A 15,573-nucleotide genomic window follows, 5' to 3' on the forward strand; every position below is an offset into this window, starting at 1 on the left:
AAAGAACAAATAGATATATTTTGGAGAAGGCACAGCCAGGATGTTCCTTGGAGGCAAAGATAATACAACTTTGTCTCACTTTGGGCAAGTTGTTAGAAGAAGTTATTCCTTGGAGAGGGACATCACGATTGGGAAGGTGGAGGGAGGGCAAAAGAGAAGACCCTCAACCTGGTAGCTTGACACAGTGGCTGAAGCAATGGGCTTGAGTGTGTCAGAGATTGTGAGGATTGGTCAGGGTTCAGATCTGTTCTTCATAGGGTCACTATGAGTTGTACTCAACTTGATGGCATCCAACAACAACAAATCCATGCGTGTGGTATATTCTTCCATTTCTCTAGATCTTTTTTATTTCTTGTCCTAGTGTTTTAAAATGCTATGTGCCTAATTAGGTTTGTTCCTAAGTATTTCACATGTGGTTAGCTATTCTAATTTGTATTTTTCTTATTTCTTTTTCTGTGTTTGCTACTGTTGAGAAATCTGACTTTTTGTGTGTTGATCTAGTATTCTGCTGCTTTGTTGAATAGGCCAACTATGTGCAACAGTTTACTTTAGATTCTTTAGTTTTCCAAGTATACTATAATGTTATCTGCATATGTTGTTATTGTTAGGTGCTATTGAGTGGTAGACAACTCATTGCGACCCTGTGAATGAAAGGCCTGAGCACGTTCATAGAGTTTCCGGAGGCAAGCCATTTTGGGAGTGGATGCCACCCCTGCTTCCAAGCTTGTTTTAATCAGGAAGCTCCACCAAACACTGTCCACCATGGGTAACCATTACCACATTTGGCACATCAATGTCACAGTGTTCAGCATCACAGCAACCACGAGTTACCTCTGTACAGCAATGCACAGACCAGTGCTATACCACCTAGAAGAATGTTTGACAAAAAAACAATATGAACCAGGCCTCAGGGCCACAGATTAAAATCACCTACCTTGGGCTTGGTAGCATAACTTTCTGTCGACTAGGCCAACGTAACTCTCTATGTTGTCTCTGTTATTGTTGTTAGGTGCCGTCAAGTCATAGACGACTCATAGCAACCCTATAAATGAAAAGGCCTGATCACTGTTCATAGAGTTTCCAGAGGCAAGTCATTTCAGAAGTAGATGTCACTCATGCTTAGTTTTATCTCTTCTTTGCAAGTTTCGATGCTTTTTATTTCCTTCTTTCCTCTTATTGTTCTAGCAAGAAAACTAGAAGTCCAAGCAAGGACTTCCAATAAAATATTGAATAGAAGTGGTGATAATGGGCATCCTTACCTGGTCCGTGTTCTCAGGAGGAAGGCCTTTAATCTTTCTCTGTTGAGAATGATATTGGCAGTTGGTTTAGAGGATATGTATAAAGCATAAGGTACACAAATGAAAAAGAAAACTGAAATGAAATGGGGGAGGGAAAGAGGAAGAGGGAGGAAAATGCATTTTAATGAATGAATGAAAACCCAATATTAGTGACTGGGGTAATAGGGGTACCTGTGTCAGAGACAATAAGATTGACACAGGATAGAGCAGGGTTTAGGGCTACTGTATATAGGGTCACTATAAATTACAGGCAACTCGACAGCACATAACAACAGCATTTTTGTAATTTCCTTTCTATTAGAGGTTGTGGAGTTTGTTTGCTATTCTTTTTCTATTTGCTGAAGATGTTGAGTTAAATGATCTATTTTCATTTTGAAGTGTTTCCTTATTGCTATGAGTGGGACTGCCAGTACTGGTTTTGCTGTTTCTCAGAGATTTTGGTAGGTTGTGTTTTCATTTTCATTTATTTAAATAATTTTTAAATTTTTTCTATTACCCACTCATGTTCAAATAAGGTGTTATTCAGCTTCCAGGTTCATAGAGTTTTTTTCCTCCCTTACCCTCTTGTTGATTTCTAATACTATAACATTGTGGTCTAAGAAAATGCTTTGTAGTATTTCAGTGTAGTTTGTTTATCAAGGCTTGCTTGTGATATAAAATATGATTTTTTTTTTCTGGAGAATGTTATCTGCATTCTGAAGAATAATATATGATGGACTTTTTTAGGGACGGATACTCTGATATATCCATGAGATCAAGTTAGTTAATTGTGTAATTTAGTTCTTCTGCATCTTTTTTGTTGTTATTTCTTTCTCAACATACAGTCTCTCCTTGAGAGTGGCTATTGAAGTCTCTAGAATTGAGAAGTTGTGCTTCAAACCCAAAGGCACATGGTTTGAATCTACCAGCTGCTCTATTGGAAAAGGATGGGACATTAATTGCTTCTGCAAACCTGCTGTAGGCTCAGTTATATGTTAGTCCCAAATTGACAGCATGTAATAGCCATAATAACAACTACTGTCATGGTGGTGTTTATTTCTTTTATCAATTCTGTTAACATTTGTATGTTTTGCAAGTCTATCATTTGGTGCACAGATATTATGGTTATGTTCTCTTATTTTGTTGATCCTTTAAGCATGACATAGAGACCTTCATTGTCCTTTATGATGGTTTTTAGACTGAAATTAATGTTATCAGAGATTAAATGAAATATTAAATAAATATGGGAGTGTGTTTAAATACAATATATGACCAAGTAGATTTTACCTTAAGACTGTAAGGATGATCCAACTACTGTAAATGATTAAGCAACAGTTTTAAAATTAATAGGTCACTAGATAACAGAGAAATCAGTCAATAAAATTCAATTTCCATTCAGTTTCTTCCTCAGTTGTATGTGAACAGGTCAGTGATTAAACTTGTTCATCACTAAATTAATGACTTTGATGACATTCTTCATGTTGTAGAACCATCCTCACTCCCTTTTTCTGTTCTTTTCAAATTAGTATAAATGCATTGCCCCCTCTAATGCCTGTCTAATCTGTGTTAACACTTTGATCTTATATAGATACTTCTTTTTTTTAAAAAAATACATTTTATCTTAGTAAAAGTTTACAAACCTCATTTGAATTCTTTCAGAGAATTGTTCATATGCAATAATTACCATTGACTAGTGAATTTAACTTATTACACTGTCTATGTAAACTCACTGTATATTGCTTTTTCCTTCACACACCTTCTCGGTTTATGAATTTTTCCCCCCTCTTTTTTCTTCCTTGCATCACCATTTAATCCATTGTTGCTATTAGGTGCCAGCAAGTTGAGTACAACTCATAGTGACCCTATGAACAAAAGATCTGAACTCTGTTCTATCCTGTACCATTCTTCTACTTCCTGACACACAAAAGCCCATTCATCAGCCCTCCACCCTTCCCAGCATCATGTCCCTCTCCAAGGAATAGACCCTCCTACCAACACATCCAAAGTATGTGAAGTGAAGCCTCATCATTCTTACCTCCAAAGAACACTCCCGCTGCACCCTCTCCAAGACATATCTGTTGGTTCTCTTGGAAGTCCATGGGATGTTTGGTGTTCTTCTCCAGCGTCACAGCTCAAAGGAAAGCATCAATTCCTTTTCTGACATTTTTATTCATTTTCCAGGTCTCAGATGCGTAGCTAGTAATTGGAAAATGATGGCCTGAATCAGACACACCTTAGTCCTCAAGCTGACATCATTACTCCTCAATAATTTGAGAGATCACTAACTGCAGATTTTCTTAGTGCAGTGCATTTTCTTATTTCCTGACTGTTGGTACCAAGGGTGTTAATTGTGGATCCAAGCAAGATGAAGCTGTTCACAGTTTTAATCTCCTCTCCATCATGATGCTGCCTACCAGTCCAGTAGTAAGAATCTTTGTTTTCTTGACAGTGAGATGCAATCCATACCAAAGGTTGCATTACTTTATCTTCTGCAACAAGTTCTCCAGGTCCTCCTCACATTCAGCAAGCAAGGTTGTATCATCTGCATAACATAGGTTATTGATGAATCTCCCTCCAATTCTGATGTCATACTCCTTTTCAGATAATTTGCTCAGCATATGGATTGAATAGGTATGGAGAGAGAATACAATCCTGACACACTCCCTTCTCAATTTTAAACCATGTAGTGTTCCCCTGCTTTGTTCACACAACAGCCTCTTGGTCCAGGTATAGGTTCCACATGAGCATGATTAAGTGTTCTGGGATTCCCATTCTTCTCAATGTCACCCACAACTTGTTATGGCTTTGATTTAATCCCTAGTGTATGTCATTTTCCGGATTGTTAATTGCAATGTATACAATGTCTGATCATCTATTAATTTCAGATTGACCTTCCCTTTACTGTTACAGTACAGGAGTTATCTGTTCTTTCCTTGCTCTCCTCATCAACACCATAACTATCCCTGTTACCATCCTATTTTTATAACACATTGTGGTATAGTCACACAATGGAGTATTATTCAGTAATTGAAAAAGCAATGAACTCATGAAACACTACATGGTTAAGTCTGGAAGATATTATGGTAAATTAAATAATTTAATCACAAAAAGACAAATACTATAAAGGTACTTCTTAAAAGTGTATAATGCTAAAAAAATAAATTTAAAAAGTGCATAATGCTCACAGCAGACATTTTTACTCACATTCATTGCCATAGAGTCATAGCTCACATTCCAGTGTGTTTTCTGAGGCTAAAACACATGGGAAGAGATTACATATATTTCTCCCACAAAGCCATTGGTAGAATGGAACCAATAAAGAGGCATAAGTTAGCAATGCAACTCCCTATGAGCTATGTTATGAGTCAACCCTGCATTTTTAGTAGTTAAACTAATGTTCAGTGGAAATATTATAGGATATTTTTTATTTTAATAAAATGTATTTTTCTCTTATCTTGGTTTATTTATAAAGTTCGTATGCATTGTTTTTCACCCCATATCTTTCCCATTTCCTTTTCTTCCCTCCACCCATTAAATTGTGTGACCCTATGTTTAACCACCACCACTCCCAACCCCAACCATCCTCAGCCCTCTGCTCTTCTTCTCCCCCTTGGATCCTCATACACATTCTACAGTAATGATCTTATACAATATTTGTCCTTATGGGACTGAGTTCATTCACTTAGCATAATGCTAGTCCCTCCCAAGTTAGTCAGTAGTTTACAAAATCATTTTTTCTGTGTACTTCATAGTATTTCATCATATGAATATACCATAATTTCTCAATTCAATTATGGTTGGACATTTTGACATGTCAAAAGTTTACAGAATCCTACAAGGCCTCCACAAGAAAAAGACTGATGACACAATTATGCAATTATGAAATGGGCAGAAGATATGGAAAGAGTTTTCACAGACAAAGACATTCAGATGACCAATAGGTACATGAAGAAATGTTCAAAATCATTGGCAATAAGAGAGATGCAAATGAAAACCACAATGAGATACGATCTCAATCCAGTAGCAGTGGCAAAGTTTAAAAGGAAACAAGTAATAAATGTTGGAGAGGATATGGAGAGATAGGAACTCTTATACACTGTTGGTGGCATTGTAAAATACTATATCCAATCTGGAAGGCAGTTTGGTGTATCCACAGAAAGCTAAACATAGAAATTCCATATGAGCCAGCTATTCCACTGCATGAAATATATCCTGCAAAAATGAGAACTGAAACACAAATGGAGACTTGTACACTAATGTTAATAGCAGTGTTATTCACTATTGCAAGAACATATAGCATTTTTTCCATTATTATTTGTAACTTAGAGATTCTGTCAGGGCAATAGTTTAAAATCTCCAAAGTGCTAAAGAACAATGATGTCAGTCTAGGAACTAAGGTGTGCTCGATCCAGGTCCTGGTCTTCACAGTTACTTGCTATGCATCAGAGAACTGAACAATGACTAAGGATAACAGAAGAAAAATCAGTGCCTTTGAGTTGTAGTGCTGGAGAAAAGTGTTGAACTGCCAAGAGAACAAACAGATCTGTCTTATAGAGAGGGAAACCAAGTTTCCCTTTACAGGCAGGGATTTTGAAGATCCATCTCACATACTTTGGGCATGTGGCAGAAGGAACCAGTCCCTGGAGAAGGACGTCATGCTTGGAAGGGTGGAGGGACAGCGCAAAAGAGGAAGACCTCAGATGAGATGTATTGACACAGTAATGGGGGTAGGTGTTTTGGAGTTAGTGAGATTGGCTCAGAAAAGGGAAAGATTCAAATCTATGTGTCACAGGTAACTTGATGGCACATAACAATAACAACAACAACATGCCACTTTAGCAGAAGATATCTTTTTATTTGTTGTTATAAATATATCTATCTACAACTTTTGCCAAGTCAACATTTTACAATTCAGTTCTTTCCAGATACCACTTATTAATAACCATTACATTAATTGGCTGTGCAACCTCGATCCCTGCCCTATCCTGAGCCAGCCTCACTGATTCGACTCACCTAATCCCATTGCCCAGTTACCATGTCAATCCATCTCATCCAGTGATTTCCTTTCCTAGACTGTCTCTCAACATTTCCAAGCATGATGTCCTTCTCCAAGTACTGGTCCCATAACCAAAGTGTGTGATAGAGCTTCAAAATCTTTGCCTCCAAGGAGAAACTTGGTTTTACTTTCTCCAAGACAGATCTGTTTGTTCTCCAGATGGTCAATAGTATGTTCAGTACTCTTCTACAGCACCACAACTCAGAGGCATTACTTCTATCATCCTGTAGTAAGTATCAAAAGTTCATTTTTTCCTATTGGCCAATTAATATTCAATTGATGATATTACCATATTTCACTTATCCCTCCATTTGTGAATGGATTTGGGTTTTAGATTGTACCTTAACCTTTTCATTACACAATTCTTTTCAACTTTGACTTTTTAATAGATAATATATTTTAAATAATGGAAGTCATGCTGATTCAAAGAAAAGTATTGAAATTTATGTGGTTCTTCTGTATCATCAAGTTGGAACTTGACCCTCCAGCAGGTTTTCAAAGGCAGTTAATTGTATGGGAGGAGATTGCCCATCACTCTCCCACAGAGCAGATAATGGCCTCGAACCATGTGCCTGTATGGTTCACATATGTCCTTCTGAACTTAGGGTAGGAATAGTGCGACATATAAATCTCTCTTTACTCTGTACTACCTTCTAAGTCCCTTCACAAATCTATACAGTTTAGTGTATGTGCATTGGCATAGAGTCAGAACCAACTCGTATTGGGTTTTTAGAGGCTGTGAATAACACAGGAAGAAATTGTCCATTTTTCTCTCACTAAGCAGCTGGTGGATTCATACCACCCACTTGTGAGTTGGCAGTGCCACCCCCCACCCACTACACCACCAGAGTTCACTGATAAATATAGTATTCACACAAGTATCACCAAAAAAAGGCCATTTCTAAATTATATACAGGAACTAAAAAGTATGCATACTTACAAGGATTATCTTCCAGAAAAAAAGCCTGGGGACAGAAAGTTTGCTAAATCACACCTGTGAAATATCTCTGTAAAAACACAAATTTGTAGCACATGCTTATTTCTTTTATTTCAAACTGTTATAAGGGTCCCCTCCTGGTGGGTGTGTGCACTACCCATGGGAAAGAAGCTGCCTAATGGACTTCAAAGGAGGAAAATATACAGTCATGAAAGAAGTTATACAGGAAAGGTTATATTTCATGTTGAATTACCAGAAGCATTCTCCTTCAAGTGAAAATTAAGATAAAGATACTCAGAATTACTCTTTGTTGTTATACTAGAGATCCTAAGTATGGGAAAAAATGGTGGCATCAGGATTGGAGGAAGACTCAACAACCTGAATTATGCAGATGATGCAACCTTGCTTGCTGAAACTGAGCACTTGCTGCAGAAGGTCAAGGACTCTAGTCTTCAACATGGATTGCTGGGTGGGGGGTTGAGGGAAATGGAAAGAATTTGTTCTTGAAAACAATGTATTCGAATTTTGTAAATCAGCTAGTAGAAAATAATAATAATAATTAAAAGACAGATAGTCTCACCACTGGGCCAATTGGCAGCATGATGATAGATGAAGCAGACTGATGTTGTTAACAATAACCACTTGCTCAGCTCCACAATCAACTTTCTTGACACCAGCAGTAAGGAAATCAAAAGATGAATTTCATTTGGGAAATATGCTGTCAGGAATCTCTCCAGAGTACTGAGAAGTAATGATGTCAGTCTAGACTAAGTTGTGCCTGATCCAGGCCATGGTCTTTGTAATTACTTGCTATGCATCAGAGAGCTGGACAGTGACTAAGGATGACAGAAGAAGAATTGATACCTTTGAGTTGTAGTGCTGGAGAAGAATCTTGACCATATCATGAACCACCAAGAAAACAAATAGGTCTGTCTTAGGGTGAAACCAAGTTTTTCCTCAGAGGACAGGATTTTGGAGCTCCATCTCACATACTTTGGGCACGTGGTCAGGGGGAACTTGTCCTTGGAAAAGGGCATCATACTTAGAAGGGTGGAGGGATGGTACAGGAGAAGAAGACTCCAGTTCAGAGTAACTGGTGTAATGGGGTAAGTGTGTCAGTCAGTGAGACTGGCTTAGGACAAATCAGAGTTTAGAGCTGTTATACACAGGGTCGCTATGAGTCACAGGTGACTAGAAGCAGAAGGATAAAAAAGAGTTGCAAATTTTGGTTATTCCAGACCATATAATTATCTAACAGAAATACAATTATGCTTCTTTTTATGTACCTTTGAGTAAGAACATATCCATAATTGACCTTCTGACGGGTTTTTAGAGGCAGAAAATCACATGGGAAATCACCAGTCTTTTTCCTATGGAATAACTGGGAGATTTGAACTCTGTGCCTTTGGGTTGGCAGCACAACTCCTTACCACTTACTCCCAGGATGCCCTTACTACAAGGAAAAAAAGGAAAGATGATAGATAGATAGATAGATAGATAGATAGATAGATAGATAGATAGATATACACAAATACTAAAAAATAAATTGCACTGTTATAAATTTTAAGTCAAGTTAAAATTATCAGAACTTAAAATATTTGAAGGATGATCAGATTTTAGTAGCACATTTAATTTGCCTATAGTAATAAAATTCACACCAAAGCTATCCTACTTATTAACTCAACAAAATATGTGTAGGACCTTTATGTGGAACTTTGTGAGATATCAACAAATCATTTAAAATAACTAAATAATTAGAAATATATACCTTATTCTTCAGTGAGAGAATTCAATATTATAAACACTTGACTCTCCTGAAAATGATCCTTTTTTTTTTCAATTGGAGTGTAGCAGGGGCTTTATGGTCTAGTTTTATGAAATTGGCAAGCTTTACTCTAAAATTCTTTTCTAAGAATATGTTAGTAATTGTATTAAAGATAGGTTTTTTAAATTTTTTTATTGGTTTGCATACAAACATACATCATGTTTTATACATTGTGTTTTAAAATAACTCCTACACATATGTGTACATGTGTTTTATTCATTTATATCATATTCTGTTTTCAAAATTGGATAATTCTATTTCCGGCTTCATTTCTTTTTTATTTGTTTGATTGCAACTTTTTTATTATAAATTTTAATATAAGTTTACAGAGACTTTGAATTTCCATTCATTCAGTGTTGCACTTTTCTCGACACCCCCCTCCCCCCCAGGAGGGAGGGATTATATAACAATAATAAAATTTTTCTTTTACTTTTCAAAATGTACATTGTATTTTACATTCATGTACATTGTTTTATACAATCATTTATATACATTGGATCTATTTAATTATTTACTGTTGATCAATGCCTTTTATTGTGCTGGCTCATCAAGCTCCTAATGGACACAATGTCCATTATTCCTTTACTCTCCCCCTAATCCATGTGTTAATCAGTTTGGTGGTTTGTTGGTGTTTTTTTTTTCAAAGCACAAAGATAATGTTTTTCTTAACAGTTTCGAAAACTTTGTAAACTATAGTAATTTTTAAAAGTTTGTTATTGGTCCCCGAGATAAAATACAATGAAAGAGAAGAATGTCCAGAAATAGCTATGTCTTTATGGGAACTTTGAAGGGCATCTTTTTCTCTTGTTAATGAATTTCCAAAATTTCTGAGATTACAATATCATGGTATCATATAAGAGTGGGTAGAGATTTATTAGTATAATTGCAAAAATAATGAAATTACCTTATTCTCCCATGCTGAAATGGATACTTAAATTTTTTTAAATTTTACACCTTTTCCAGGTGTTGATTCTCATAGAGAAAATAAGAACATAATCAATGTTTTACCTTAGAGGAAGATTTTATTACATAAAGTCTCATTGGTAAACAAAATAATACTTCTCAAATAATATCTTTTTAATCACTTTAATGGATACATTTTCCCATCTTAGGGGCTGCAGTTATGGGTCCTCCTGGCTCCCCAGGTTTTCCTGGAGAAAGAGGCCAGAAAGGTGATGAGGGTCCCCCCGGAATATCCATTCCTGGATCTCCTGGACTTGATGGACAGCCTGGTGCTCCTGGCCTTCCAGGGCCTCCTGGCCCTCCTGGCCCTCAAATCCCTTCTAGTAAGTTTTATTTAAGTTTTCTAGTTGTTTTTCATTCAAATAAAAGTTAATCTTGCTGAGAGTTGACATCATTATTTTTTATATGGTAGCTTGGAAAGTCTCCTGCTGCTTTTATTTTGGATATTTGGTGAATTTTTAATGTTTAAATGTGTTCTTTAGATAATGTTTATTACCATCAATGTTCTATCTTCCTCTTTCTTATAGCTGGGTAGTTGTATTTCTGCAGAAAAGTAACTAAAAATAAGTCCTTTCTAATTCCAAGCTTTCTTTTTTGTTAATCTTCTAGTTATTTCACAATAATTTACTTTTGGTCCTTCCCATCTTTTATCTTCCTTAGGTGGTGAAATATGTGAAACAGGTCCTCCAGGCCCTCCAGGATCTCCTGGTGATAAAGGATTTCAAGGAGAACAAGGAGTGAAAGGTTTGATCCCTAGCTATATTCATTCTTTCAAATCAGCCAAATCTATTATTCTTCATCCTACCTCATCCAATAACCTTGTGATTGTATTTTAAGAGCATCTCAGTACCCTTTGGGCAAACTTTCATAATCTTGATTTTATTAATCCTATCTTCTGACCACTGTCAGCTAACTTTCTAGCTCACTGCTTCTAATAATCTGATTCAAGTTACTTCAACCTCGGGGAAGCCTACCATTTTTAACTATCTCTCAACCTTTTGATATCCTTTCTTACTCCTTGAACTGGCTTAAACTGTATGATCGATTATTGCAATAATGCATACATCTTTGACTTCTTTGCTTTTATATCATTTCGCTCTACTTACTTGGAACAAAATCATAGTCTGATTAATTCTAAATTTTACCTATTCTGAGCCTGATCTTCTTCTCCCTGCTACTTCTAATACCTCATCCTTTCTTCTCATTTTAGGCTGCTGAACGTCTTCATTTTTGACAATTAAAGCAATAAGTGAATTTTAACACATTGTCACCACTACACTTACCTACATGCTTAGACCTGTATACTTTGCTTTCCTATTACTTGTTCCTATAGTAAATTCCTCTATTTGTACAAGAGATTGTAATCTCTCTGGTCCCCTCAAGGACTTTGTTCCAGAAATTCTTACTTCTCCCACATCATCATTTTTCCATTTTCTACTAAATCATTCTTTGCAGCATGCAAATATGCTTTTTTCACCCCCAAAATACCTTATAATGATACTACTTCCCCTGCCAACTATTCTGTATTCCTCCACTCTTACTTGCAAAAAAAAAATCCTCAAGAATTTTCTCTTCATCTCTGGATACTGCCCTTCCATTTTCTCTTAAACATAATCCAGTCAAGATTCCATTTACCCATTCTCTCCTATACATGTAAAAGTCATCATTGCCCTAATCCTTGGTGATCTAAATACCAAATCTCACTCTTTTTACTTGATAATTTTCTTTATTAAACACTTTCTTCACTTGTCATGTACATCGCATTTTCTGGTTTTAACTCATACTTTCCTGGCTACTACTAGGATCCTGGGTTCTGCCCATTGTCTCAAACTTTAAACAAGAAAAAGAAGGAAAAAAATATACCTCAAACTCATTGCCAGTGAGTCAAAATATATTCATCACTGGTCCTCCATGGGTTCTTCAAGGGAATAAATAGCATAAACAGTGATTGCCTGTTTTGTTTTCTCTCATGGATTTGAGGCAGATTTGAAGAGCTTCCTCTTTTTAAATGACACCCTAGTTTACCAAGCATGATGACTTTCTTCAAGAACTGGCCACCCAAAGTATGTGAGAAAGAGTCTTGCCATCCTTACTTCTAAGGACCGCTCTGACAGCACTTTTCCTAAGACAGATATGTTTGTTCTTTTGATAGAACATGTTTTATCATCAACACCACATTTGTGTGTGTATGTTTATGTACTAAAGCTATGTAGCCATTACTCAAATAAAAATATAAAACATTTCTAAGATCCTATAAGATTAACTTTGTGTCATCTTGTCAGTACCCCAAAGATAACCACAATTTTACCCTCTGTTGTAGAATAGTCTGTCTAATCTTGAAATTTATGTAATTGAATCCTATAATATGGACTCTTGTGTCTTTTTTTTTGTTCAATATTATACCTGGAAGATATTTTCATGTTTTATAATGAGTCCAGTGATTTTTTTTTCCATTTATATATGGTTGACAATGTCTGGTTAGCTAACAGATTAAGACAGGCTTGGAAGCAGGGATAGTATCCACTTCCTAAACATGCCTGTGGAAACTCTATGAACTTCGAGAAAGGACAATAGTTATAGAATAAGGTTAAAATCTTTTGTTTATGGCGTCATACTTGATGGCACTTAACAACAATATATAATGCCAAGCCCTTGTCTTCCATTTTGGACTTCTATTGGCTCGACTCTGTATGATGGTTCTCTTGTTTTGGTTGAGAATCTGTGTGGATCTTTTTCCCATTGTTTAAGACTCTTGTTTAGAGTCAAGAAGACCTCCACGAGGAGACTTGCATTTAAGGCCAAGTCGTTATTTCCATTTTGGAAACTGGGTGAAGCGACTGGACTCTGTAAGATGGGCTCTCTTATTTTGGTTGAGGGTCACTGTGGAATGTATTTCCTTTTTTCCTTTCTTTTTTATTATTACTAAAGCCTCTTGTTTAGAATCAACAAAACCTCCTAGAGGGCCCTTATATTTAATAAGTCAGGTGTGAGAGATTATCTTTTAATCCTTTGCTACTATATTTTGGAGGAACATTCTTCTAAGTCATACAGCAGCCTCTGTCAATTTGCTGTGCTGAGGTAATCTAGGTTTGCTGTGATGCTGAACCCTGTACCACTGGGTTCTCAAATGCCATAATGGCTGCCCATGGTGGACAGTGTTTGGTGGAGCTCCCAGTTTTAAGACAGGTTTAAGTGGCATCCACTTCCTAAACCACATGCCTCTGGAAACTCTATGAACTTGGAGAAACGATATAGAAAGGCCTCGGGTCTTTTTTTTCCTGGAGTTGCTATGAGTCATGCACGACTCAATAGCAATCAACAACAACATATGGTATTCTATTATACATATTTATCATCATATAGGCAATGGTCTGAAGCTGTTATGAACACAACTACTATGAAAATTTTGTGCATATTTTTAATAGAACATACAAATAATTTCTGTGTATTTATACCTGAGAATGAAATTACTAGGTTATAGAACAGGTATAGGTTTTGCCCACATAACAAATCATCTTTCAAAATGGTCTTAATTTACATTTTCTTGGTGACTTAAAATATTTTGAGCATCTTTTCTTAAGTTTTAGATATATTCTTTTGTGATGTATCTATTAAAATATTTTTTCAGATGTCTGTGTTTTTAAATATATCTTCCCTTCTGTGACTTTTTCACTTGTGTCTTTTTAAAAAATTTTCTTTTATATTGGCTTGCATACACAATTTGTTTACATTCTGTTTTACGCTTTTCTTCATTCACATTGTGTTTCATACAGTCATTCCCATGCATTGTGTTCTATAAAATTAATCACCATTGAACTACTCCCACCATTACCCCTTCTTTTCAGGTCTTCACCAGATCTTTTCCATTTCCTTTGCCTTCTCCCTCCACTCACCAAATTGTGTTACCCTCTGATTTCCCTCTTTCCCTTCCTAACTCCTCTGCTCTGACCTCTTCCTCCCTTGGACTTCCACACATATTTTACTAGTTATATTCCTATTTTTATAATACTGATCTTATGCAGTATTTGTCCTCATAGAAATTCTTAATTAAATGAAATTCAACATATTAATGTTACTCTTTTATTAATAGTACTGTTTATGCCCTGTTTTAGAAAGCTTTATCTCAAGAACTTGATAAGATTCTTCTGTTTTCCTCTAGAAACTGTATTGTTTCCTCTTTCATTTGTAGATCTTTGATCTGTCATCAGTTAATTTTGTAATACAGTGTGAAGCAGGAATCAAAGTTCATTTCTCCTCAGGATGGATATTCAAGTCACTCAGTACAGTTTTACAAAAAGTCATAATTACTCCACTGAATTGCATTGGCACTTTCACTGTATATAGAGATGAATATATATTTGTGAGTCTATTTCTTACCTCTCTAATTTTCTTTACTTGCACCAATGCCACATTGTCTAATTATTGTAACTATGGTAAAGAGCCCTGGTGGTATATAGTCTGTTCCATGTTGGGCTACTAACTGAAAGATGGTCCATTTGAATCCCCTAGTGGTTCCTCAGGAGAAAGACAGAAAGTCTCTCATCAAGCTTTACAGCCTCAGAAACTTAATGAAGGGTCTTCATGAGTTAAAATTGACTCAATAGCAATATTTTGGTTTGGATTGGGTTTTAGTTTATAATACTGCAGGAAAGGAGTGGATCAAGGATACATCCTGTTTCCATATATTTTTTTTTCAGTATTTCTTTGTTTTGTTTTTTTTTTTAATCCCTCCCCCCAAGTCCACTCCACTGTGCAGCCTTCGTTCTGGACTCATGTCATGACAATAATACCTAATCATGTATACCATTTAAACAATTCTCTCTCTCATCTGTTTCAATACAGTATACATAATTTAACTCATCTTTCTCAGTCCCCCCTGCCGCCAACCCCTCTGTCAGTCATGTTTTACAACAGTGGCACCATGCAGTATTTGTCCTTTTGGGACTGAGATATTTTACTTAGCATAATGTCCTCCAGGGTCATCCATTTTTAATATTTCATGAGTTCCTTGTTTCTCAATACAGCATAGTATTTCGCTGTGTGAATATACCACAGCTTCTCTATCCATTCATTTGTTGATGGGAATGTAGGTTGTTTCCAACTCCTTGCTATGTAAATAAAGCCATGACAAACATGAGTGTACATGTATCTGGTTGGGTGGCAATTATGGTCTCTTTGGGGTATATTCCCAGTAATGGAATTGCTGGGTCAAATGGATCTATTTCCAACTTTTTGAGAGAGCGCCATACAGCCTTCCACAGTGGTTGCACCATTTTACACTCCCACCAACAGTGAATAAGGGTTCCAGTTTCTCCACAACCTCACCAGCATTCGATGTTTGCTGTTCTGTTAAATTTTGCTATTCTTACTGGGGTGAGATGATATCTCATAGTAGTTTTGATTTGCATCTCTCTTAGAGCTAGGGATTTTTTTTTTTTTAACCTTAGTCCTCAACAATTTGGGAAAGTCCCTAACTGCAGATTTTCCCAATGCAATGTGTCTCTTTATTTCTTTT

At 36.2% G+C, this 15,573-nt stretch overlaps 1 protein-coding gene across 2 annotated transcripts in view; it reads left to right on the top strand.

Moving 5' to 3' along the window:
* COL4A5 (collagen, type IV, alpha 5) overlaps positions 1-15,573 on the top strand; it is a 397,088-nt gene that overhangs the window by 242,169 nt on the left and 139,346 nt on the right. For both annotated transcript variants that reach the window (XM_006889910.1, XM_006889909.1), the window contains exons 20-21: positions 10,208-10,381; positions 10,719-10,802. In XM_006889910.1, the coding sequence (XP_006889972.1) occupies positions 10,208-10,381; positions 10,719-10,802 (258 nt within the window). The remainder of the gene's footprint in view (positions 1-10,207; positions 10,382-10,718; positions 10,803-15,573) is intronic.

This window comes from Elephantulus edwardii, unplaced genomic scaffold (genome assembly GCF_000299155.1).
Source record: "Elephantulus edwardii isolate Elephantulus edwardi_28Jun2011 unplaced genomic scaffold, EleEdw1.0 scaffold00083, whole genome shotgun sequence".
In the NCBI taxonomy this organism is placed as follows: domain Eukaryota; kingdom Metazoa; phylum Chordata; class Mammalia; order Macroscelidea; family Macroscelididae; genus Elephantulus; species Elephantulus edwardii.